The sequence below is a fragment of the Zeus faber genome (assembly GCF_960531495.2).
Source record: "Zeus faber genome assembly, chromosome: 2".
NCBI classification, from domain to species: domain Eukaryota; kingdom Metazoa; phylum Chordata; class Actinopteri; order Zeiformes; family Zeidae; genus Zeus; species Zeus faber.
In genome coordinates this window covers 50985623-51012801 of record NC_137189.1, presented here as the reverse complement: position 1 = coordinate 51012801, position 27179 = coordinate 50985623, and the positions used below count along the sequence as shown (strand labels likewise).

The following is a 27179-nucleotide window of genomic DNA, read 5'->3' as shown; positions in this document are numbered from 1 at the left end:
GCAGCAGAGTCAGCAGCTTGCAGCGCCGCGGACGGATGGAAACTGAAAACTCAAATGAAAGCCCATGAAGCCTCTGGAAGCCTCCACGCCCAGACCCCGCACATCCACCACCAACGTCAAGGACGACTCGAGGAGGATCAGTGAAGACGGCCGAGCAAAACCAGGGATGTCTAACGAAACGGAACAAATCAAAGGACGGAGCCGAACGCGTCGTCAGGATTTTAAATCTGTGACGTCAGACGGAAAGTACACAGCAAGGTTTGAGGAGACAGGATCAAATGTAAAACACTATACACTAAATACAGTAAATGCAGTATAAACTGTATAGACAGTATATCCAGTAAATACACTATATACAGTAAGTACTGTGTGTATATACAATATACACTCTCAATGCTGTATATACTTTATATACTGCATATACAGTATATACAGTAAATACCATATTTACAATATACACACTCTTACAGTATATACTTTATATACAGTAATTACAGTATATACACAGTAATTACTGTATATACAATATACACACTCAATACAGTATATACTTTATATACAGTATACACACTCAATACAATACACTGTATACTGTATACCGGCTGCTTTCTCTCTGATAACTGCACATTCAAACATGTACAACCATCACAACAAACATGGACGACACATTCCAGACCCGCCCCTGAGATCCAGGAGCTGCTTTATCGTTCCTCACCTGGGGCTGGCAGCCCAGGTCGGTCTCACGGCAAAAACATGAGGCACACGCCACCATCGCACGCCGCCACCACACAGATGCCATGATGACAGCCTGGTCGTGGCGGTTGACGGACCCGGTCTGAGAGAGCTTTGTTGGTGCATTTCACTACATTTCCCTGAATTCCACTGGAAGCTGTGATTGTTTTCGACATCCATGTTTCCCTTCCTCTCGTCGTCACTTTCTTTCTCCAAAGTTTACCTTCTTCTGGTCCATTCATTTGTTATTTTATTTATAACTACTAAACTACTAAACTACTAAACAACGAAACAAAATGACTAAATTAAACAACTACACTAAACTGCTCAACTAAACTACTGAACTGAACTAAAGTAAAGTAAACTAAACTAAACGACTAAACTAAACAACTAAACTAAATGACTAAACTAAATGACTAAACGACTAAACTGAACTTAGGTAAACTAAACTATTACTAAACCAAACGACTAAACTACTTAACTAAGAACTTAAAACCTCAACTACAAGACTTAATGAATAAATGACTAAACTAAACGACTGAAATAAATGACTAAGCTAAACAACTAAACGACTAAACTAAATTACTTAACTAAACTACTAAACAAAATGACTAAACAACTAAACTAAACGACTAAACTTAATAACTGAACTACTAAAGTAATCGAAAGTAAACTACTTAACTGGACCAAAGTCAATTACACATAATAACTAAACTACTAAACTAAACAGCTAAACCAAACTACAAAACTAAACCACTAAACCAAACTACAAAACATAACTACTAAACTAAACTACTAAACAACTAAACTCAATGACTAAACTAAATTAATAAACTAAATGAACTGAACAACTTAACTACTTAACTGAACTCAACTACTAAACTATGTTTCTAAACTATTAAACTAAATGACTAAACAAAAGTATTAAACTAAATTACTTAATTACTTAAGTATTTACTTAATTACTAATTAGTTTAATTACTAATTAGACTACTGAACTGAACTAAAGTAAACTAAACGACTAAACTACTCAACTACTAAACTACTAAACCAAACTACTTAACGACTAAACTAAATGACTAAACTAACAACTACACTACTAAACTTAACAACTAAACCATGAAACTAAACAACTAAACTAAACAACTAAACTCCTAAACTACTAAACTAAACAACTAAACTACGAAACTAAACGACTAAAAAAAATTACTAAACTTAACTACTAAACTAAATGACTTAACAACTAAACTAAATGACTTAACGAAACAACTAAACTACTAAACTGAACTACACTACTAAACTAAATGACTAAAGTATAACAAAATAACAAAATGACTACATTAAACTTCTAAACTAAACTACTGAATTGAACTAAAGTAAACTTAACTAAATGACTAAACTAAACAACTACTAAACTAAACTACTAAACGACAAAACTAAACCATGAAACTAAACTATTAAACAAAACTCAACTATTAAACTAAACTACTAAACTATATCAAACTAAACTACTGAACTAAATTAAACAAAACTAAAATTAAACAACTAAACTACATTCAGCTAAACTAATCAAATGGAACGGCCCTGGCCCTGATGACAGTATCTGTGGTGACCTGTCTCCTTCTCCGTCTCCAGGTTCTCTGCCTGTCTGGCCCCGCCCACTTGGTGTCACCTGTGGGAACCTGAATAAACTGGGTGAACATGTCTCTCTCTGCCCAAACTAAACTAAACTAAACTCATTCAGTCTGTCGCCCGTTGGAGCCTAAATGACCTCTCTGTCTCTTCTCCTGGAGGGTGCTGCCTTTCTGGACGCCGTTTGGTTTTCTTTGGTTTTCTTTGGTTTCCTTTGGTTTTCTTTGGTTTTCTTTGGTTTCCTTTGGTTTTCTTTGGTTTCCTTTGGTTTTTGATGTTTTCGGCCTTGGTTCATGCTACAACAGGTAGAGGCTCCACGGCGTCACGCCCCTTCACCTCTGACATTACACTTCATAGTTTGCTTAAGTCCACTTGTCTTTAAATAATGATCAGTTTATTAAAGCTGTGACTGTGCAGACCTCCCTTCTTTGTTAAGCTCCGGAACGAACCGGACACAACACTAAACTAAAACCTCACCAAACTAAATCATCTACTTTCAGAGTTCATACTGAAATATTTAGCTTCATTTTTTCTAAATTAAACGTGTGACACGACCACCCACTGCACAATAGAAATATACACAGGTAGTGTGTTAACTTAATCATACTGACAATATCAGGTCAAATACATGAACTTACTTACTGCTATAATAATAAATAAATTAATAGATAAGTCACTTCTCACTTCAGGAGTCTTTCATTACCAATTAATATTTCCTAATATTGTTTATCAATCAGTTTCATTTAACAGCACATCCAATTTATTTATGTTTATTAATAACAAAAAAATTTAATAATATATAGAAATATACAAAAAATATAAAAACTATGGATTAAAAATGAAATACATATTCAACAGCCAAGTCATAATAGCAAATCACATTTTTATGATCAGCCACTAGATGGCGCAGCAAGCAAACATGTGGCTGACAGACAGCCCAGGTGTATTATTTACTGTAATCATTTGATGTTCGGCTGATGATTAAAGCTTTTTATCTCCAAACAATAATCAAAAACAAAACAAAATCACCTTGACATTTGAAGCACAACTCCTCTCCTGAGTGTCTGTGGGGATGGAGGTTTTACCTGCTGCTTGTTAAACCAACCAACAAGCAACAGGTGTACAGCCACCCTGATCACAGGGACAGCAGGACCTGGTTCATCCAGCCAGGCCTCTCTGGTGTTCCCTCCAGTAGGTCCTGGGTCCTGGGTCCTTGGTCCAGGGTCCTGGATCTAGGGTTCTGGGTCCAGGGTCCAGGGTCCTGGGTCCTGGGTCTAGGGTTCTGGGTCCAGGGTCCAGGGTCCTGGGTCCTGGATCCTTGGTCCTGGGTCCAGGATCTTGGTCCTGGGTCTGGTTTTCCTCCCACCAGTAGGGCGTCTCCCGGGGAGCGTCCCGACAGGACACTTGAACCACCCCAACAGGAACACTGTTAACATCACAATCTTAGAGTTTTCTCCCAGTTGCAGAGCCCCATGGGGATAACCATTGATCAACTAAAAAAGTTAATGGCTGTGAATGGCTTTTGTTTTTTATTTATTTGATTAATTAAGGCTGAAAATGAGTATGATGCTTAGGCTTAATGAGTCAGTGTTCCATTAAAACATTTAAGAAATATGACAAATTATTGCAGGAATTGGATATATGGTCATATGACTATCTTTCAGACTTGTGGCCCATTTTACACTTTATTAATTTATTTAAAAAAACATTTTATATCGATTTTCTTCATCTTCTCACCGCTGATATGTTATGCACCACAACGGATTCAATTAAATATGTTTTTGCTTCATTACAACCAATCTGTTTAAGGCTTCACGTCTCCCAAAGGGATTAAGGACTTACTGCAGATGAGGACGCTGCCTCTCCTGACCACAGGGGGCGTCAGCGTAAAATTCATGCAACAAAATTCCTTTTCAGCTTTGCAAAGTTTACTCAACATCTTTCCCTGACCACACGGACAACACGGACAGCAGTCGCTGGACTCGGAAAAACATCCTGAAAGTGTAAAGGTTTGACACATAACCGTTCCTCCTGGTTTTTCATCCCTGCCCTTGCTCCATGAAGGATGGTGCTGACACCAGCGAGTTGCGCCACCTGGTGACACCACATGGAAACTAAAGCTTGAAGGGATGATGAGCAGATCAAGTCAAAATCCCCAATGTCACCTTCAGCATTGCATCTGTATGTAAATGATCAATTTAATTTTGATAACACATGAATGACAGTGATAATAAATTGTTTATTCATAAAGAAGAATAGTTCACTGGCTGCTAACTATTTTTTTTATCGGTGGAAGCTTAAACTGGTGAAGTTTCTTGATGATTTTGATGTGTTGATGAAGAAGGAGTGACCGCTGACGCTGTCTTGATTAAAATAATAGCTTTATTACAAAAGAACAGCATCAGACCAGACTTGCCATGGTTCGTCCGGGAGAGAACAGAGCCGGAAGTATTCTCTGCCGGATGGAACTAGGGAGTGTGCTTTTATGCTTGTACAGAGACAACGTTGCCCATCTGATTCCAATCTATGGGTCACAGGTCACATTCCACCTCCCTTATCACCGGGGCCCCTGGCAATGGGCTCTCTCCCTTGAGACCCCTGGCACCGTCTGTTAGTAATTATCTTATACAATGGGTACTTTCTTGGGACGCCACCCATTCCAAGACACCTCATATTTCCCCCCTTTGAACCTACACAAAGTCTCGACAGAGAGAAGAGTAATTGAACTTATGACGTTAATTGGCTTAATGGAAATCACCTACTAACAAACAAAATGATTATAATATACCCTTCTGAACATGCTTAGTTGTGGCAATACAATAAATTTGTGGAGTGTGAGAGCGAAAAACCCATCTGGCAGCTTCCTTTCTTAGTTCTTTCATCAAACAATCAAGACAGGAAAATTCTCTCACGGTCCCTCTGCCCCAGGCAACCACCGATTGCATTCCAAATCAATTAACCACAAAGAAGAAGTGTTTAGAAAACTGTACAGGATGTTACATATAAATGCATACATTTAGAACATCAGAAATAAATCAAAAATTTTGCCCAAAGTCAGGCTGGTCGACCCATCCGACCTTCAAGTGAACCTTTCCCTGCCTATCACCAATGTCCCTCAAAACCCGCAAAAAAAGAAAACACCTGAGGTCCCAATATATTCACTTCACCCTGTTACAGAAAACTTCAAAGAAAACAATACTAAATCAAAGTAATATGTCTTGCCAAAAATATCTAGTGTAGAGTAAAGGATTTTCATCAATAATACAGGTTACATTGTAATAAACAAACTCCAATATTATAAAAACCCGCATAACACATATGGATGTATTGAACTGTTGCTTTTTAAGAAAGAAGAAGAAGAAACAGTGTTTATTAGTCACGCAACAGACCACACTACAACACACACACACATGCTTTGATGGTGAAATGGTTCCTCTGCTTTGAACCATCCTGGCTTGTCCTTCCTCCGGGGCCACAGCAGGAGCAGTGGGCAGCGTGTGTGGACGCGCCCGGGGACCAGGTGATAAGTGTCCATCGCTGGTCAGACCATGATGGTGCATGTTTTTGGTGGGGGTCCTTACTGACGTGAGGTGGAGGAAACCCCATGTGAGCACGGGGAGAACATGCAAACTCCACACAGAAAGGCTCCTATTTGGGAGATAACCCACCAGAGCACGGTGCCAACAGCGCCCCAGGCGGCAATCGAACCCAGGACCTTCTTGCTGTGAGGCAGCAGTGCAATGCACTGCGCCACGGTGCCACAACATCAATCTTCAATGCTATTTCACGTGACACTCTTGATCATGATGTCCTCATTCAGGGTCCGTCGTCCATTTTCATCCTCCATTTTTGGAATGTCCATGTTTGAGTGTTCAAGTCCATTCAGCTGTAGGATCTCTGGACACAGCCACCCTCAGACTGGTCCTGAAAGAAAAATTCACCAGCCAGTATCTTGCACACACATCAAATACAGTTTTGGAATTTGAAATTTTTCTTTTCCCCCCTTTGTCCATGCATTTTCCCAGTCAAAATAGTATTGAGTCTCTGACGGAATCAGATATTCAAAATGGATATTTCTCTACTAGTGTTAGCTCCCCCTCTTGTTTTTTCCTGTCAGAGACATATGTGTGTATTCTCTTATGCAGTGCAGCCATATAGTTAACGTACACTCGCATTTCATCTTCTGAAAGGGCTAAGCTTGAACCCTTTCCACTTGTGCAAACAAGGTGTTGGCATCCGCCTACCCATAGCCAACTCATGGGGGGTCATCACGGAGCCCACTTAAACGACACACCATTAATGCCAATGGAAGCGCCTCTACCCACTTCAGTCCTGTGTGCTGACAGATTTTAACAATGCGATTTTTTTCAGCACACCATTCATTTTTTCACAAACACCTTGGCTTTGCGGATGATAAACAGCTCCTAAACGTTGTTTAATTCCCAATTTTTGCAGAATTAATTTTACTGTTCTATCCACAAATTCTTTCCCATTATCTGAGGATATGCGATCTGGAAGTCCCCACCTGCTTATGACCTCAGGATACAAAAACTTGGCAACTGACTGAGCATCTTTATGCTTGGTTGAACATGCTTCAGTCCCGTGAAAATCTATCCAGGACGACTAACATGTATCTTATACCTCCTATTGGTCTTATCATGATTTTTCTCCTTTCCTCCCCCCTTGCAACATGGGCTAACCCATGTGCTTCCAGAATCATCAGATCTAGTAGGTCAGGGGTGCTACCATCAGTCCTTCATGATTTCTCCACAGACCAGTAGACTCTTGTGTGGCCCCTCGGTCCAACATTAATTGTTTATCTATGGCTGACCCAGCTTCTTGCATCGAGATCACATCTCTGAGCGTGATTTTATCTTCCAAGTCCACTTCATGGGTGACAAGTAGAACCTTGCTGCTTTGTTTGCTCCTGTAACTACTTTTGCAGCCTCATCCGCCGCTTTGTTACTTTGTGTGTCCCTTGACATGTCCATTTTGTGTGCTGCATACTTAGCTACAACTATTTCCTTTGGCTTCATCATTGCATGCAACAATTTCATTATCTGAGCATGATGCTGTATCGGAGGCCCATCGGTTTACTTAAATCCTCGATTTTTCCACACTGATCCAAATAAATGACACACATTATGTGCATATGCAGAATCTGTATATATTGTCACTCGCTTGCCTGCGGCTAATAGACAAGCTTCCGTCAGGCCCACAAGCTCAGCAAGCTGTGCAGAAGCAGGTTGTGGAATTACTTCTGCTTTCTCAACGACTAATTCAGTTCCCTGGGCTTTGACTACTGTATAACCAGCACTCGATGTGTCTCCTATTCGATAGCAGGACCCATCAGTCCAATACTCCACATCTGACACATGCAGTGGGAAAGCATTCAAGTCCGATCTGAGCTTTGCATATCTCTCTTCTTCCTGAACACAATCATGTGGTTCCCCATCTTCTGGTGTTGGCAAATTCTCAGCTGGATTTACCGTGACACACCTTACTAAGGTGACATCTTCCTGCTCTAAGAGCCTATGATAGTCTCTTAGCCTAGGCATGGTCAATGTACATTTACCAAAATTTAAAGAATTTCTAAGATTATGATGGGTAAGTATTGTCACTGGGTAACCCCTAGTTACTGATGATGCTTCATCATACATTAGATAAACTCCCACCATTGCTCTGTAACACCATGGTAGCCCCAATTCTACTTCTGAATAGGCAGTAGAATAATACAAAACAGGTTGAGGACTTGTCCCTGTTCCTGTGGGCTGACAGATAACTGCGCATGCATATTTGCCTGCAGTGGACGTAGCCACATACAGCAAAAAGTTCTTAGAATAGTCTGGCAACGCTAGCGCTGTAGCTTCTTGTAACTTCTGTTTGATCGTCTCAAATACATTTACATTACATTTACATTTAGTCATTTAGCAGACGCTTTTATCCAAAGCGACTTACAATTATTCAAACACCGACGGACGCAGCCATCAGGAGCAATTAGGGGTTAAGTGTCTTGCTCAAGGACACTACAGCATGCTAGCAGGAGGAGCCTGGGATCGAACCAGCGACCTTTGGATTACTAGACGACCAGCTCTACCTCCTGAGCTACCATCCCCTGTCCTGAGCTACCATCCCCTGTCATATGACCTTCCTGCAAATGCCATATGACCTTCCTGCATCCAGGTGAGGTAACAATGGAGTTGAGCATTCCCAGTTGCTTTTATCATGGCTCTCAAAGGCCCTGTTAAGCAGGCATAATCTTCTACCCAGGCTGAAGAATAGCCCGCAATACCAAGAAATGTCATCATCTCTCTGTCTGTTCTAGGCTTTGTTGCCGCTCGAATGGCTTCCAAATGACTCTCAAAGATGCTTCCGTGTCCATGGGTTATTGTTTGACCCAAATAAACTACTTTTTCGTGACAATATTGCAGCTTCTTCCATCATTTCTCCTATATGCTTCTGCTCAAATCCTTAAGCCACCATCAAAGTCACATGTGGCACACTTTTCTTAATGTCATGCTCTTTATTAAGATAATCATCAGTGTTTATCTTCATAGCTGTTCCTTTACTTCCTCATTCCACCACCAACAATCCTTTTCTTTCGACTGCTTCTGTTACGGGGCGCCACAGTGCATTATCTACCTACACTACCTTCTGTTCTGCGCATCTATAAACCTTCTTCTCCTCATTCTTCTTTTCCACCAACTGTATTTGGTTGAGTTTTCTGAGAGTCTCCTGGTCCTGTTCTTCCTGGTCATGCTCCTTTTTCCGATATAGCTCCACTTAATGTGCTATGTGATCCGTATAAACACCTTTGGTCATGCTTCCAAGACCAACCACTTCTGCCAATTTGCTCCTCACTTGTAGAGGCAGCCCCTTCTGTATTTTGGCTCGGAGAGTTGATTTCTCCATTTGATTCAAATTTGGATCATTACCTGTGACATTTCTCCACACTTGATGAGCCCTTGACACATAAGCTCTTGGATTTTCTTGTGGGCCCAATGACTCAATAAAGATGTTGTCCAGGTGTACGTTTGTTGGAAATGCACCTCTCAATGCTGTCCACCTCTGACCTCTGCTTCCAGCAAACAATTCTGGATCATACACCGCAGTTGCCACATATCTGTTAAGGCCTGCCGCCTGCAGGATCTCCTCATCGCTGGGACTCCTATGAGGCTAGCCAAAAGTCTCTTAATATCTCCCATGGCAGGCTATGTTCCCACCAAAACCTCTTCCAGCTTTGAGATCTATGGATGTGCTCCATCTTGAAGAGTGGGTAACTTTTCAAGTATGTTAGACATGACTGTATTCTGCCAAGGCTTGTACTCTAAATTTTGTCCTCGAATTATCACTGAACACATTTTGTTGGGTCTCTTTCCTTTTCTTGGGCGTAGTCCTTACCTCAAAGTGTCTGGCTTTTGAGGCTTTTTCTTCTGGAGTTTCTTCTCTGTTATTTGCAGTTCTTGTAATTGTTTTTCCAATGCTTATTGAACTTATGGACAGATGGAGTCACTTATGTCCTCTGTCTATACTCCTCTCAATCTCTCTTAAAACCATGCGTCTGTCATCTCCTACCACAGTACTGGCTGCTAGTGGTTGAAAACAGGAAGGACCTTCTTTCTCCGATTCTTCTTCTTTCACTCTGTTCAGTCTCATCCGTGTCGTCTGTTCCTGGAGCCATTTTCCTCACTGGTCAATCTCCTTTTTTCCCCGCTTTAGCCAACATCCGTCTGACTGCTGGGTCGTATCCTCCAATAGCTTCGTCAGAGTCACTCACAATCTCTTCTATTTCCAGACTTCTGACTCGTTGTCTGCTTCCCAAACGGTTCCTTCTCTTGGTACTGTTGAAGCTCGGATACATCTTTATGGTTGTTGTAGCCTTGTCCATCTCTATTATTTGCTCATCCTCATCTTTGAAGAGATAGTTGCTCTCCTGTGTCATCACTGGGAGCTGGGGATAAACATCAGTGAACTTCACCTCCTTCTCATAAGGCGGGGGCTTCTTTACAGATACAGATGTATGTGAGAAGGGTGCAGTAATCTTCTCCATCAATTTTTCTGTTTCCTTTTAATTTTTCTTGATTTCTTGTCTACTTTGTTCTATTTTTTATTTTGCAGCTTCAAACCATGTCTGTCCCTCCTTTTCAAACAGCATCTGCGTCGCTTTCCTTTTTTACCTTTCTTTTGATTTACTTTATATGTGGACACAAGCACCTGCATGGTTTTAGTCACATCCGGGTTAAGAGTTCCTTGAGCTGGCCACGGTTGTTCAATGTCAGGCCACTGGTTGCTCCATTTTCCTGATATTTTTGGGGGATTATTCTGTCGCACTACATCAATAGGAGTGATTACTTTTGTAATTTTTGTATCCATTTATTTTATTGTAAATCAAATTGATTTATTTAAAAAATATTTATACAGCTTTTCCGCATGTGATCAATCAAGTCAATAATACCCCATTAATTAGGCGAATGCCTTGATTAGTCAGTCCGTTGGCAAGTCTCTTACTAACTAATTGCAAACACAATATAAGAAAAAGAACTACTGTAATCCTATGTGTGAAAACAAGCAATCACGTGGGTTATAACTAAATGTACACACATATAGATAAATGCAGTTGTCTATTGAAAAGAGTTTGTGGATAAACCGTACCGGCCTTATTCAATCTGGATTCAGAATTCTTATGGGCTGTCATCCGCAAGCTTCCAGTGTCTGTGAAGAACTGCCAGGTGTCTTGTCATCTGCCCTTAGGAGGATGCAATTCAGTCACATTCCATCTTCTCTGTCTTTCCCCCAGCTCTCACTCAGCAAAGTAAAAGACTGGAAGAAAGAAACAACAAAAAGAACAACACAAGAGTTCAGTGTCTTAAGACCACTCTAAATTCTTATACATACTATAATACAATTCAGTGAGACATACTGTATATTATCAGCTTTTTTATTTATCGGGCATTTGAAAGAAAGCAATGTTTACTTTTATTCATACGAAGCATTTAAAATCGAAAGAGTATTTTAGTCAATCTAATATCACCTTTAATTAATTATTTTTATAATTAAGTAGAGAGGGGGCAGGGGGGGCATCTTCTCAGCCCCTCTTGTCAGGGGGAGTCGACTAAGTTCCACTCTCTATGAAGCACCACCCCTTGCTCCACCTCTTAAATTAAGCCAACACTTCCAGTTTGGAGTGTCCGTCAGCGAGTGAACATCCTGTCTGACTCCCCGTCGGAACAGCCCAGCCCAGTGCAGTTATGCACAGAGTCATAAATCAGAGCTGTTTTCTCTCACTCAGCAGCCGAAACACAAAACCTCTCCTCTTGCATCAAAAACCAGCTTTTCCTTCTATTTCAACAAGAATATCTGCTCTTTTAACCAGACAGGATTCACAGCAAGCACTGTCACACACACACCAAGCATAAAAAGACAAAGAAAAAACCCACACACTTAGAATTCAGAGAGATTTTCTTTTCTTTTCTGAAAGTGTACATTCATGTGTATGCAGACTGTTTCTGGTTGTCTCTATTCCTTCTCATAAGGCTCATTTTGTTATCAAATATAAAAAGTCCTGTAAAGGCCCATTCTTTTTATCAAATGTACAAATGTCCTTGAAAAAAGGCTCATATATATTTATCATCAACTTTACAAAGTCCGTAAACAGGCTCATATATGTTTATCACCAAAGGGGCAAGAAATGTTTCTCTTTATGTATTATTCAACTGCTCACCAAATGTGTATACCTATTTAATAACACATATATTCTATATATAATTTATACATATACACGAACAATACACAAATCTCTTCACACATCTTTAGCCGCGGCACCCACACACACACACAGGCACACTCACACACCAAAAGGAAAAAGACATGTCTGTCCAGCAACACGTCTGATTCTCCAAAGACTTCAACAGCGTTGAACTTGAACTAACTTTCTATTTTAACGTCGACTAATTTATAATTTTCTAATTTAATCAAAATTTTCACTTTGGCCAGACTTTTAAATTTTCACTTTGGCCAAACTTTTAACAAATTATCTTTTTAATCAGATTCTTTCAGCATGCGTGTTCAATGTGCGCTCATTCTCCTAGGCTGGTTCAGCCTGCCTTTCCCCATTTTTCTCAAATTTTATTTTTCATCTTTTAAGCCTTTAACTTGTAACTCTTTTTCATCTTACTTTAGACTTTTAACTTTTATCTCTTTTTCACTTTTCATCTTTTTCATCTTAATTCATATCATTTTATATTTAGCCAATTCCACTGGCCAGGGTTATTTCCTCTTTGTTTTTCTGACACAGATTTGACTATTACTATATTATCATACGGCCAACTTTCACTCAGCAGCTAATGTACACATGTCTTACCGTTAAAGAGATACAGGCCCTGTCTTCATTAATCTTGCATGGTTATTTAGCTACTTTTTGTTACTAGTTCTGCCATTCTACAATTACTTTTTCTTCAACTTTCTCCACATCTTTTAAGCCTTTAACTTTTACTTTTAACTTCATCTTTTATTTCTCTCGTCTCTATTCTCTATTTCAACTTAATTCTCTTTTTCTTCATTTATTATTCTCTTATTCCCCTTATTGATGTTTTTTACAACTTAATAAACTACAATTTAGACGGAAACTCACATCACACATTAACACATTATCTCCATCTCCGCACAATCTGCTCTTGTCAGTGCAGCCTATCTGCAAAAAACACTACCGCTCCAAAAACCACACACAGCTCAATTTGTCAGAGAACACTCACTCTGAGGTATTAAAGTGGTAAAATCGCTGGAGCGGGCAGCATCGGCAGGTGAGGCCCAACAGATCCTGTTCGTGATGCCAATTTGAAGTTTCTTGATGATTTTGATGGGTTGATGAAGAAGGAGTGACCGCTGACGCTGACTTGATTAAAATAATAGGTTTATGACAAAAGAACAGCATCAGACCAGACTTGCGCTGGTCCGTCCAGGAGAGAACAGAGCCGGAAGTATTCTCTGCTGGATGGAACTAGGGAGTGTGCTTTTATGCTTGTCCAGAGACAACGTTGCCCATCTGATTCCAATCTACGGATCATAGGTCACATTCCACCTCCCTAATCACCCTGGCGATGGTCTCTCTCTCTTGAGACCCCTGGCACCGTCTGTTAGTAATTATCTTATACAATGGGTACTTTCTTGGGACGCCACCCATTCCAAGACACCTCACTAGTCATACTGGTTATAAAACTAGACATGCTCGTTGTAAAACTAGACATACTAGTTATTAAACTAGACATACTGATTCTAAAACAAGACATACTAGTTATAAAAATAGACATGCTAGTTATAAAACTAGACATACTAGTTTTAAAACTAGACATACTAGTTATAAAACTAGACATACTAGTTATTACATTCGACATACAAATTAAAAAACTAGACATACTAGTTATAAAACTAGACATGCTAGTTATAAAACTATACATACTAGTTATTAAACCAGACATACAAGTTCTAAAACTAGACATACTAGTTATAAAAATAGACATGCTAGTTATAAAACTAGACATACTAGTTATTACATTCGACATACTAGTTAAAAACTAGACATACTAGTTATCAAACCAGACATGCTAGTTATTAGATTCCACATACAAGTTATAAAACTAGACATACTAGTTAAAAAACTAGACATACTAGTTATAAAACTAGACATATTAGTTGTTAAACTAGACATACTAGTTATTACATTAGACATGCTAGTTATTAAACTAGACATGCTAGTTCTCAAACTAGACATACTAGTTTTAAAGCTAGACATACTAGCTGTAAAACTAGACATACTAGTTGTTAAACTAGACATACTTGTCATAAAACTAGACGTACTAGCTATTAAACTAGACATTCTAGATATTAAACTAGACTTACTAGTTGATAAACTTGCCATGCTAGTTATTCAACTAGACATACTAGTTATAGAACTAGATATACTAGTTATTCAACTAGATATACAATATCTAAAAACTAGACATACTAGTTATAAAACTAGACATACTAGTTATTCAACTAGACATACTAGTTATTCAAAGAGACATACCAGTTGATAAAGCTAGACATACTAGTTATTAAACTAGACTTACTAGTTGTTGAACTTGGAGTACGAGTTATAAAACTAGACATACTAGTTATTAAACTAGACATACTAGTTATTCAACTAGAGATACTAGTTATTAAACAAGACATACTAGTTATTAAACTAGACATACTAGTTGTTAAACAAGACATCCTAGTTATTAAACTAGACGTACTAGCTTTGAAACTAGACGTACCAATTTTTAAACTAGACTTACCAGTTATTAAACTTGTCTAATTTAATATCTGGTAAGTCTGGTAAGTTTGTTATTAAACTAGACATACTAGTTGTTAAACGAAACACCCTAGTTTTTAAACTAGACGTTTGTTATCAAACTAGAAGTGCTAGTTATTAAACTTGTAGTAGGAGTTATAAAACTAGACATACTAGTTATTAAACTAGACGTACTTGTTATTAAACTATACGTACCAGCAATCAAACTAGACATACTAGTTATTGAAGGAATAATAAGAGTTATAAAACTACACATAATAGTTACTACTGAGGTGTCTGGAAGGTTTGAGGTGAATAGGTTACTGAGCTCCCAAAGCTGAGATATAGTGCGGTCATAATATTAACTATGTTAGTATTAGATTTATTGCCTTGATGTCATACGAAGAACGAAAACAACAATGGGTCTATTGAGAGGTCCTATGGGAGAGGAATTTTGTTGATTCCTCCAGCTCGACCAGAGGAGGAAAGGTTTACATTTAGGACAGGATATAGGCTGAGCGGGCACCTATGGATTGGAACCAGATGTGGTATGTTATCTCTGTACCGCTTTAAAAGCGAGTGCAGAGCGTCACTTGAGAGAGATTCCATCCGGCTCGGGTCTCTCCCAGGACATCCATGGCAAGTCTGGTTTGATGCTGATTTGTGTAATAAAACCATTATTTTATTCGAGTCAGTGTCAGCGGTCACTCCTTCATTCTTCAACACATCACACCCATCAAGAAACTAAACTACAAAGTGGCGTCACGAGCAGGATCTGTTGGGCCTCATCTGCCGATGCTGCCTGCTCCAGCGAACTGCCGCTCTCAGGGTGAGTGACCTCTCACAAAATTGAGCTGTTATGTGGGCTGGAGCAGTATGTTTTTGGCAGGGAGACTACACTGAGATTATGCGGGGATGGAGATGATGTGTTGATGTGTGAAGTGAGTTTCCGTCTAAATTGGGGTTAATTAAGATGTAAAAGACGTAAATAAGGGGAATAAGAGAATAATAAGTGAAGAAAAAGAGAATTAAGTTGAAATAGAGAATAGAGATGAGAGAAATAAAAGCTAAAAGTTAAAAGTTGAAATAGAGAATAGGGATGAGAGAAATGAAAAATGAAGTTAAAAGTAAAAGTTAAAGGCTTAAAAGATGTTGAGAAAGTAGAAATAAAAAGTAATTGTAGAATGGCAGAACTAGTAGCCAAAAGTTATTTAAATAACCATGCAAGATAAACGAAGACAGGGCCCGTATCTCGTTAAACAGTAAGACATGTGTACATTAAATGCTGTGTGAAAGTTGGCCGAATGAAGATATAATATAGTCAAATCTAGGTAGGAAAAAACAAGAGGAAATAACCCTGGCCAGGGGAATTGACTCAAAATAAAATTATATGAATAAAGATGAAAAAGAAGAAAGTAAAGTGAAAAAAGAGATAAAAGATAAAAGCCTAAAAGTAAGATGAAAAATATGAAAAGTGAAACAGAGATAAAAGTTAAAAGCCTAAAGTAAGATGAAAAGTGAAAAAGAGATAAAAGTTAAAAGCCTAAAGTGAGATGAAAAAGATAAAGTCAAATAAAAAGAGTTACAAGTTAAAGGCTAAAGATGAAAAATAAAGTTTGAGCTAAAGTAAGATGAAAAGGATAAAGTGAAATAAAAACAGTTACAAGTTAAAGGCTCAAAAGATGAAAAAATAAAGTTTGTAAAGAAAAGTGAGGAAAAACAGGGCAGAACCTGCTCTGGAGAACTAGTGAACATGCTTGATGAGAGAATCTGATTAAAAAGAATTTGTTAAAAGTGTGGCCAAAGTAAAATTTTAAAAGTCTGGCCAAAGTGAAAATTTTGATGAAATTAGAAAAGTATAAATGAGTCGACGTAAAACATAAAGCTAAGCGCTGTTGAAGTCTCTGGGGATTAGATGTTCTGCTGGTCAGACATATCTTTTTCTTTTTTTCTTTTTGTGTGTGTGAGTGTGAAGGTGCCACATGTGTGAAGAGCTTTGTGTAATGTTTTGTGTATGTGTATGTGATATAGAATATGTGTTATTAAATAGGTATACATATGTGGTGAGCAGTTGAATAATACATAAAGAAAAACATTTCTTGCCCCTTTAGTGATAAACATATATGAGCCTGTATACGGACTTTGTAAAGTTGATAAACATATATGAGCCTGTTTAAGGACTTTTGATAAAAATATATGAGCCTTTCTTTAAGGACTTTTGATAAATATATATGAGCCTTTTTCTCTAAGGACGTTTGATAAATATATATGAGCCTTTTGAGCTTTTAACAGCTGATTCCTCTCACAAAACCAATTGAGCTCTGCTGTAGAAATCGGAAAATCACACTACCTATTTTGGTGTCAGAACATACGCCCATTGCACTCTTGGGAAGAGATGCTATGTGCAAACTAAATTGTACAATACGGTGTACACCGGACGGCTGTCTGGTGGATGTGCCACCTGAGGTCTACCACCAATTATTTAGCGCACCAGAGACCGAGACTTCTTCAGTATATTGGATTGGAAATCTTAGTCCAGAGCTATTAGAGCCAGCCAAGCTGTGGGAGAAGTTCATTGTGGCAAATATGCCTGATGCTAAGCCCCCTGAGTATCCACATCACTGCACGTTGAAATATTTCAAGAAAACTGACCAATTGGATCCAGAAGAATGGTTGAGTAGTCAACCGAAGCATGTTCAGCTGACCTCATGCTGCATAATTGTGGGACCACAAGGAGCAGCTATGAAGATAAACATCAATGAATATCTTGAGAAAGAGTTTGACATTGTGGAAAGTGTGCCACATGTGACTTTAATGGTGGCTGAAGGATTTGAGCAGAAGCAAATAGGAGAAATGATGGCAGAAGCTGAGGAAGCCATTTTTTCACCAATAAAGGAGAATCTTGATATCTGGATAAGTGAAGAACAGAAGTTCATGAAAATCATGATTTCAGCTCAAGGACAAGGACAACCACAAGTGACACAGATGACACATGAGTCAATGTTCAGCGCTAAATTGGACTCAGACAGCATGAGAGAGGAGATGCTGCAACAAATTCCAGAATGTTTGTGGTCACGACATAGTACGGACATCGGACTTGTGAAGTCAGCCCAACCGGTGAGAGTTGAACTGAGACCAGGAACCAAACCTCCTTGGAAGAACCAATATCCACTAAAGGAGGAGGCAATCAAAGGGATTGAACCACAAATTGAAGGACTGTTAAAAGCAGGTGTAGTGGAAATATGTTTGGATCCTCAGAGCAATACACCTATATTGCCTTTAAAGAAACCAGATGAGTCCTATCGCTTGGTACATGATTTAAGAGCGATAAATGAAGTGGTGCAGGATTTTCCAGCAGATGTACCAGATCCACATACCTTGTTAGCCCAAATTCCTCCAGAGGCTACACACTTCACAGTGTTGGATTTGTGTGGAGCATTTTTCAGTGTTCCACTGAGCGAAGACAGTCAAGGATTGTTTGGATTCACGTACAAAGGACAAACCTTCAAGTACAAGAGGCTCCCTCAAGGATTCAAACATAGCCCTCACATTTTCAATAAAGTATTGCAGGATGACTTGGCTGGAATTGATCAGATCTTGAAAAGTACTGTCATTCAGTATGTGGACGACATCGTCATCTGTTCACCGGATAAGGAAACATGCCATGAGGATTCAATCAAACTGTTACAGCAATTGGCAGACAAAGGTCACAAGGCCTCTCAGAAGAAGCTACAGTATTGTCAAGAAAAAGTTGTTTATTTGGGTCAAACAATAACCCATGGACACAGAAGCATCTCTGAGAGTCATTTGGAAGCCATTCGAACGGCACCAAAGCCTAGAACAGTCAGAGAGATGATGACATTTCTTGGCATTGCGGGATATTCTTCAGCCTGGGTAGAAGATTATGCCTGCCTAACAGGGCCTTTGAGAGCCATGATAAAAGAGACTGGGAATGCTCAACTCCATTGTAACCTCACCTGGACCCAGGAAGGTCTTATGGCATTTGAAACGATCAAACAGAGGCTACAAGAAGCTCCAGCACTAGCGCTGCCAGACTACTCTAAGAACTTTTTGCTGTATGTGGCTACGTCCACTGGAGGCAAACATGCATGTGCAGTTCTTTGTCAGCCAACAGGTACAGGGACAAGTCCTCAACCTGTGTCGTATTATTCTACTGCCTATTCAGAAGTAGAATCGGGGCTACCACTGTGCTACAGAGCAATGGTGGGAGTTTATCTAATGTATGAGAAAGCATCATCAGTAACTATGGGTTACCCAGTGACAATTCTTACCCATCATAGTCTCAGAAATCTTTTGAACTTCGGTAAATGTACATTGACTATGTCTAGGCTAAGAGACTATCATAGGCTCTTAGAGCAGGAAGATGTCACCTTAGTAAGGTGCGTCACGGTAAATCCAGCTGATAATTTACCAACACCAGGGGATGGAGAGCCACATGATTGTATTCAGGAAGTAGAGAGATATGCAAAGCTCCGATCAGACTTGCAAGCTTTCCTACTGCATGTGTCAGATGTGGAGTATTGGACTGACGGGTCCTGCTATCGAATACTAGACACATTGAGTGCTGGTTATGCAGTAGTCAAAGCCCAGGGAACTGAATTTGTTGTTGAGAAAGCAGATGTAATACCACAACCTGCTTCTGCACAGCTTGCTGAGCTTGTGGGCCTGACTGAAGCTTGTCTATTGGCCGAAGGCAAGCGAGTGACAATATATACAGATTCGGCATATGCACATAATGTGTGTCATTTATTTGGATCAGTGTGGAAAAATCGAGGATTTAAGAAAACCGATGGTTCTCCGATACAGCATCATGCCCAAATAATGAAATTGTTGCATGCAATGATGAAACCAAAGGAAATAGCTGTAGCTAAGTGTGCAGCACACAAAATGGACACGTCAAGGGTCACACAAGGTAACAAAGCGGCTGATGAGGCTGCTAAAGCAGTTACAGGAGCAAACAAAGCAGGCAAGGTTCTTCTGGTCACTCATGAAGTGGACTTGGAAGATAAAATCACGCTCAGAGATGTGATCGCGATGCAAGAGGCGGCGTCAGCCATAGATAAACAATTATGGTTGGACCGAGGGGCCACACAAGATTCTACTGGTCTGTGGAGAAATCATGAAGGACTGATGGTAGCACCCCCTGACCTACTAGGTCTGATGATTCAGGAAGCACATGGGTTAGCCCATGTTGCAAGGGGGGAGGTAAGGAGAAAGATCACGAAAGAGTATGGTTTTTGGGCACCGTACTTGCTTGAGCAAATTGATTATGTCATAGGCAGATGAACAATCTGTCTTAAAAATAACGTTCGGAGGGGTGTGTTGAGTCCACCCGGTCACATTCCAACTCCGACAGGTCCTATGCGTGAGTTGGTTGTGGATTTTGTTGACATGATAAGACCAATAGGAGGTAAAAGATACATGCTAGTCGTCGTGGATAGATTTTCACGGTGGCCTGAGGCATGTCCAACCAAGCGTAAAGATGCTCAGTCGGTTGCCAAGTTCTTGTGTCGTGAGGTCATAAGCAGGTGGGGACTTCCAGATCGGATATCCTCAGATAATGGGAAAGAGTTCGTGGATAGAACAGTAAAATTAATTCTGCAAAAATTGGGAATTAAACAACGTTTAGGAGCTGTTTATCATCCACAAAGCCAAGGAGTTTGTGAAAAAATGAATGGTGTGCTGAAAAATCGCATTGTTAAAATCTGTCAGCACACAGGTCTGAATTGGGTAGAGGCGCTTCCGTTGGCATTAATGGTGTGCCGTTCAAGTGGGCTCCGTGATTTGCGCATGACACCCCATGAGTTAGCCACGGGTAGACGGATGCCAACACCATGTTTGCGCACAAGTGGAAAGGGTCCAAACTTAGCCCTTTTAGAAGATGAAATGCGAGTGTATGTTAACTACATGGCTACACTGCATAAGAAAATACACACATATGTCTCTGACAGGCAAAAACAAGAGGAGGTGCTAGAGAGACTTGATGAGCAAAAGAGGAACGCGGTGCAACCTGGAGACAAGGTATTCGTGAAAGTGTTTAGGAGGAAATGGTTTAACGAACGCCGCGAAGGACCATTCAAAGTTGTTCGCAGTACAGGAACTGCGGTTCAGGTTGAAGGTTCTCCTACATGGTACCATTTATCGCATTGTGTTAGAGCGCCAAACGAAGAGGCGCCACGATCCCTGAGCAGAAATGTTGAAAGCTCAAGAGAGCCAACAGAAGCTGCTGAAACAACAGAGGTTCATGAGGACCTCAGAGGTCAAGACCCAGAAGAAGGGATTGGCGATGATGTGGGTGTGCTTAATGTTGATGAGCACACTTTTGATGATCCCAGGGATGAATTGTCAGTCCCTGAGCAAGAAAGACACTTCAGGGACATTGATTTACAACATGTCCCAGACACAACAGAGTCTAATCCCAGAGAAAATGAATTGTCAAAGACTCCAGAGGGCTGTGACACCTCTCCAGGAAAGTGTACCAACCCAGTTGGACCCAGGAGTCCAAGACAATCTCGAAAAAGGGTTAAACCAAAACGATACGAGGACTAGAGTTGAAGTGATTTTGGGAAAGTCAGTTCAGCTGCCATGTCAGTGTACCAAAGAAAATTATGAAAAAGGGGAAGTTCAAGTCCAGTGGGAAGATAACCATGGGAAGGTAATTGACTTGTCGGGAACGTCACCGCTAAAGAAGTATGTGTTGCTAAATGATCGAAGAAGGCTGAAGATGAAGGATGACTGTAGTCTTTATCTACGTAGACCCCAGATTGAAGATCAAGGAGACTACAAGTGTTCTTATTTTGATCCTAAATTTGTGATTGTGAGAGAGGATGGAGTGCAAAGAAAGCCTGACTACAGATATAAAATTGTGACTCTTGTGGTTTTGAATGAAAGTAAAATTGTAGAGCCCACAGTTTTTGAAGAAATAGGAAAATTAATAACTGAAGTATCAACTCCCCCACCAACTGAAGAGACAAAGCAGACGTCTGCCTTGTTAGGTTTGAAATTCACCAATGTTACAGAGGAATTGCAGTTAACTACTGCTGTGCCTCAGATGATTCCAACAACTTCAATTTCAGTGAATACTGTGATTAGAACTAAATTAGGAAATACAGCTAACCTTCCATGTAAATGTAGTAAATGGAATACTGGTGGAAATATCTCCCCCAAATGGAAAAATGCGCGCGGTGAAGACATAGTGCTAGCAGTACCTGAGGTTAGCAGTGTGCCTCGCAATCAACGAAAGTTTGTGTTGATGAATGACGGGAGAGGGGTTAAAGTTAAAAATGACTGTTCACTAGTAGTACATAATGTACTATGGGAAGATCAAGGAGAATATACATGCACATATTTGGATCCAGAGTTTAAATACGTCCCAAGACAAACTTATTGGGAAGCGGGATACAGAACTCGTAAGATAATGCTGGTAGTAAAAGGTCTGGTTACTAAAGAAGTAAGCATGATTGCTAATGAAACCCAAAAACAACTAGTCACACCAAGGGTGACTGTTGGACCGAGGACATCTACTTCCTTAGCTCGGGGAATAACTAGTAGTATTAACGTATCATTGTCAGTTACCACTCTAGCCCCAACATTGGCAGAAAATGATGTTACTACTACGATGATGACAACTTCTATTTCTGTAACTCTCGGTAATCATACAAGAGAGGTTGTGAGGATGAGATCCACCACCTATAAAACACTGATGACTTCTTTGGTATCTAAAATGTCTGTAGATAAGACACTGACAACTGTCGCTACATCCCCATCATCTGAGAAGTGGATAAATATAACCCAGAAGACTATGGCGAAGTTGGAAATTAAGTTAAATAATAGCAAGGAGAGCTCTGGAATTAGAGAGCCAATTGCTGAGGAGATTGATAGTAATTCAGGAGAAAAAGCTCAGATGACAATGACAAAAGTGGTCAATGATTTTCTTGAACCAGAATGGACATCAGAAGACATGACTGATCATCTTCATGCTTTAAAGAAGCGAGAAACCCAGTGGAAAGCATATGGGTTTGATTCCTCGGCGATGCAAATAACAGACCCATGGGCTAAGAGAAATCTGTGGTTCCAACAGATAACTCACTCCGTTAGAATAACTACTAATTCCAATTGTCCGTGTGTAGTGAAAGTTCCAGCTCCGGGCACATGGCCATCAATTCTAGAGACAGTACCGGAACCTTTGACGTCTGAATGTCAAAGTAATGCATTATCGTGGCTGCTATTCAGACAACAAGCAGCCAATGATGTATGGATGGCTCTGTCGGTTAAGCTATTTAGACCTGAACGTAAGTGTTCCTGGTTGAGAGAATTGCCATATTTAAATCTTCTTGATAAGTATGAAGATATTAGAACAGCAACACCTGAAGCGATGGAAGTGGCACCTGCAAAAGGTATGGACTGCTTTTGTTCTAATGACACTCATGAAGGAGATGGTATGTTTATGGGGATATCAGAATGTGAAATCTACATGATGGAATTTGGAAAAGGTATAGAAAGAACAACTGGTGAAATTTATAGAGTGACCTTTCATGCGCCAAATAGTCGTCACAGTAAAACATTGAGCGTAAAGAATCAAACTTTACCAGGTATTGTGACTATAGGAACATTCAAAGATATTTGGTGGGTATGTGGAGATAAAGCATACTTATTTCTGCCGTATGGATGGACTGGATGTTGCTATATGGCACAGTTGAAACTTCCTTATGATGTTTTTGTCCTTCAGAAGGGACAAAAGACAGATGAGGGTGATTCTGCAAAGACTGCCAAAAGTAGGAAGAAAAGAGAGTTGGCACAATTTCACAATTTGGAGTCTTATCATTGGAGGATATCTTTAGGAGAAAAATGGGCTATAGGATTGTTTCCATGGTACGGGGTTACATTCTTAGCTGATCATATTGATAATATCACGTATACTCTACAAGGGTTTGCAAATGAGACCATAAGAGGTTTTGATTATTTGTCAAACGCACAGAGGAGTCATCGATTGACGTTGATGAAACACGACATGGCTCTTGATTATATTTTGGCCAAACAAGGTGGCCTTTGCGTGGCTTTAAATCTAACCGGAGATGACTGTTATACGTTGATTCCTGATGGCTCTGACAATATGACTAACATCATAGATGCGTTAAAACATATACGGGATGCGTTTGGGCCATCAAAAGGAGCTGGGTGGTCAGCTAATGCTTGGCTGCAAGACAAATTAGGACCATTAGGAGCTATAGTAGCTCAGGTTATGGGGGCTGCTCTTTTATCACTGTGTGTGATGTTTTGTTTTTGTACGGTGGTGTTGACCTTTGCTAAGGCCATGATATTGAGATGGGTAGGAGTTGTAATGCCGGGAGAAAGTGTTCAGATGCCACTCTTGGGTGGTAAGGACGTCGGGGAAGATGAGGAGGAAATAGTGATAAAGGAGGAGCTAACACTAGCAGAGAAATACCCATTTTGAATATCTGAGTCCATCATTTACTCAACACTATTGTTAACAAGGGAAATACATGGACAAAGGGGGGAAAGGAAAAAGTAAATCATATGTTGGAATAATGTTAAAGTATAATGCAAAAGTGAAATTATTATACTGTATTTGATGTTTGTGCAAGATACTGGCTGGTGATTCTTTCTTTCAGGACCAGTCAGAGGATGGCTGTGTCCAGAGATCCTAACTGCCTAATGGACTTGAACATTCAAACATGGACACTCGAAAATGGACGGCGGACCCTGAATGAAGACATCATGATCAGGAGTGTCGAGTGAAATATCATTAAAAGTTGATGGTGTTAAAAAGCAACAGTTTAATACATACATGTGTGTCCTGAATGTTTTTATAATATTGGAGTTTGTTTACTACAATGTAACCTGTATTATTGATGAATATCCTGTACTCTACGCTAGATATTTTTAGCAAGACATATTACTTTGATTTGCTATTGTTTTCTTTGAGTTGTCTGTAGTAGGATGAAGTGAATACATTGGGACCTCAGGTATTTTCTTTTTTTTGCGTTTTTTGAGGGACATTGGTGCTAGGCAGGGAAAGGTCCACTGGAAGGTCCGATGGGTCGACCAGCCTGACTTTGGACAAATTTTTTGATTTATTTCTGAGGCTCTTAATGTATGCATTGATATGTAACATCCTATACAGTAGTCTAAACCCTTCGTCTTTTTCTGTTAATTGATTTGGAGTACCTTAGGTGGTTGCCTGGGGCAGAGGGACCGTGAGAGAATTTTCCTGTCTTGATTGATTGATGGATGTTCTAAGAAATGAAGCTGCCAGATGGGTTTTTCGCTCTCACACTCCACAAATTTGCTGTATTGCTATGACTAAGCATGGTCAGAGGGGTATATTATAACCAATTGTGTTTGTTATTAAGTGATTTCTATTAAGCCAATTAACATCGTATGTTCAATTACTCTTCTCTCTGTCGAGACTTTGTGTAGTCTCGAAGGGTGAGGTGTCTGGAAGGTTTGAGGTGAATAGGTTACTGAGCTCCCAAAGCTGAGATATAGTGCGGTCATAATATTAACTATGTTAGTATTAGATTTATTGCCTCGATGTCATACAAAGAACGAAAACAACAATGGGTCTATTGAGAGGTCCTATGGGAGAGGAATTTTGTTGATTCTTCCAGCTCGACCAGAGGAGGAAAGGTTTACATTTAGGACAGGATATAGGCTGAGCGGGCACCTATGGATTGGAACCAGATGTGGTATGTTATCTTTGTACAGCTTTAAAAGCGAGTGCAGAGCGTCACTTGAGAGAGATTCCATCCGGCTCGGGTCTCTCCCAGGACATCCATGGCAAGTCTGGTTTGATGCTGATTTGTGTAATAAAACCATTATTTTATTCGAGTCAGTGTCAGCGGTCACTCCTTCATTCTTCAACACATCACACCCATCAAGAAACTAAACTACACTACACTAGGTGTACTAGTTATTAAACTAGACGTTCCAGCTATTAAACTTGACATACAAATTATTGAACTAGTAGTACAGGTTAAAAAGTAGACATACTAGTTATTAAACTAGACCTACTGGTTAAAAAACCATATTAGTTATTAAATTAGACCTACTTGTTGTTAAACTAGACATTAATTATTAAACTAGACATACTGGTTATAAAACTAGATGTACTAGTGATTAAACTAGACTTACTAGTAATTAAACTAGACATCCTTGTTATTAAACTAGACATATTTGTTATAAAACAAGACATACTAGTTAAACAACGAGTCATACTTGTTATAAGACTAGACACACTACTGATTCAATTAGTCATACTAGTTACAAAACTAGTCATACTAGTGATTATCTCGCCATTCTAGTTATAAAACTAGACATACAAGTTATTAAATTAGACTAGTCATACTAGTTATAAAACTAGCCAAACCAGTTATAAAACTACACATACTCATTACAAAACTAGACGTACTAGTTATAAAACTACACATACTCATTACAAAACTAGACGTACTAGTTATAAAACTACACATACTCATTACAAAACTAGAGATGCAAGCTCTAAAATAATTTGAAATCAATATTTTGTTTCAGTGTATTGTTTAATTCAGTAACAAGCAGCCAGATATCATATGAATACTGTAATACAGATGGCATGTACCTAAGCAGCTCAACTACCTTCAATCCTCCAAACCTGGATTTCAGAAGAAGTAGAAGGAGAAGAAGAAGAAGGAGAAGAAGAAGAAGAAGAAGAAGAAGAAGGAGAAGAAGAAGAAGAAGAAGAAGAAGAAGAAGAAGAAGAAGAAGAAGAAGAAGGAGAAGGAGAAGAAGGAGAAGAAGAAGAAGAAGAAGAAGGAGAAGGAGAAGAAGGAGAAGGAGAAGAAGAAGAAGAAGGAGAAGAAGAAGAAGGAGAAGGAGAAGGAGAAGAAGGAGAAGAAGAAGAAGGAGAAGGAGAAGAAGAAGAAGAAGAAGAAGAAGAAGAAGGAGAAGAAGAAGGAGAAGGAGAAGGAGAAGAAGAAGAAGAAGAAGAAGAAGAAGAAGGAGAAGAAGAAGAAGGAGAAGGAGAAGAAGGAGAAGGAGAAGGAGAAGAAGAAGAAGAAGGAGAAGAAGAAGAAGGAGAAGAAGAAGAAGAAGAAGAAGGAGAAGAAGAAGAAGAAGAAGAAGAAGAAGAAGGAGAAGAAGAAGGAGAAGAAGGAGAAGGAGAAGAAGAAGAAGAAGAAGAAGGAGAAGAAGAAGAAGGAGAAGAAGAAGGAGAAGAAGGAGAAGGAGAAGAAGAAGAATCTCTGTGTGGATGTTTCGAAGGAGAAAGAACTCACAGCCCCTAAATGGTGATAATAACTCTGTTTAAATGTTTAAAATATGGATCCACGCCTGGTTTGAATGGAGCAGAAGGAGCCTGAGCTGCTTTGTGCTTTGCTGTTAGCGTAGCTTGGTGAAGAGCAGCTGGTGGTGCCTGGGCACAGTACTGTGAAACAAGCAGATTCATCTCAGAACAAACACAGGAAAACTAACTCTGTGCAAG

General features: G+C 39.6%; 1 protein-coding gene across 1 annotated transcript in view; it reads right to left on the bottom strand.

Annotated features, from left to right (window-relative positions):
- Nucleotides 1-3499: 3499 nt before the first annotated feature.
- The window catches only part of opn5 (opsin 5), a gene marked incomplete at its 3' end in the record, with an annotated part of 58023 nt that continues 34343 nt past the window's right edge, over nucleotides 3500-27179 (bottom strand). Inside the window, exon 7 of the mRNA XM_080023968.1 lies at nucleotides 3500-3767. Within this exon, the coding sequence (XP_079880094.1) occupies nucleotides 3500-3767 (268 nt within the window). The remainder of the gene's footprint in view (nucleotides 3768-27179) is intronic.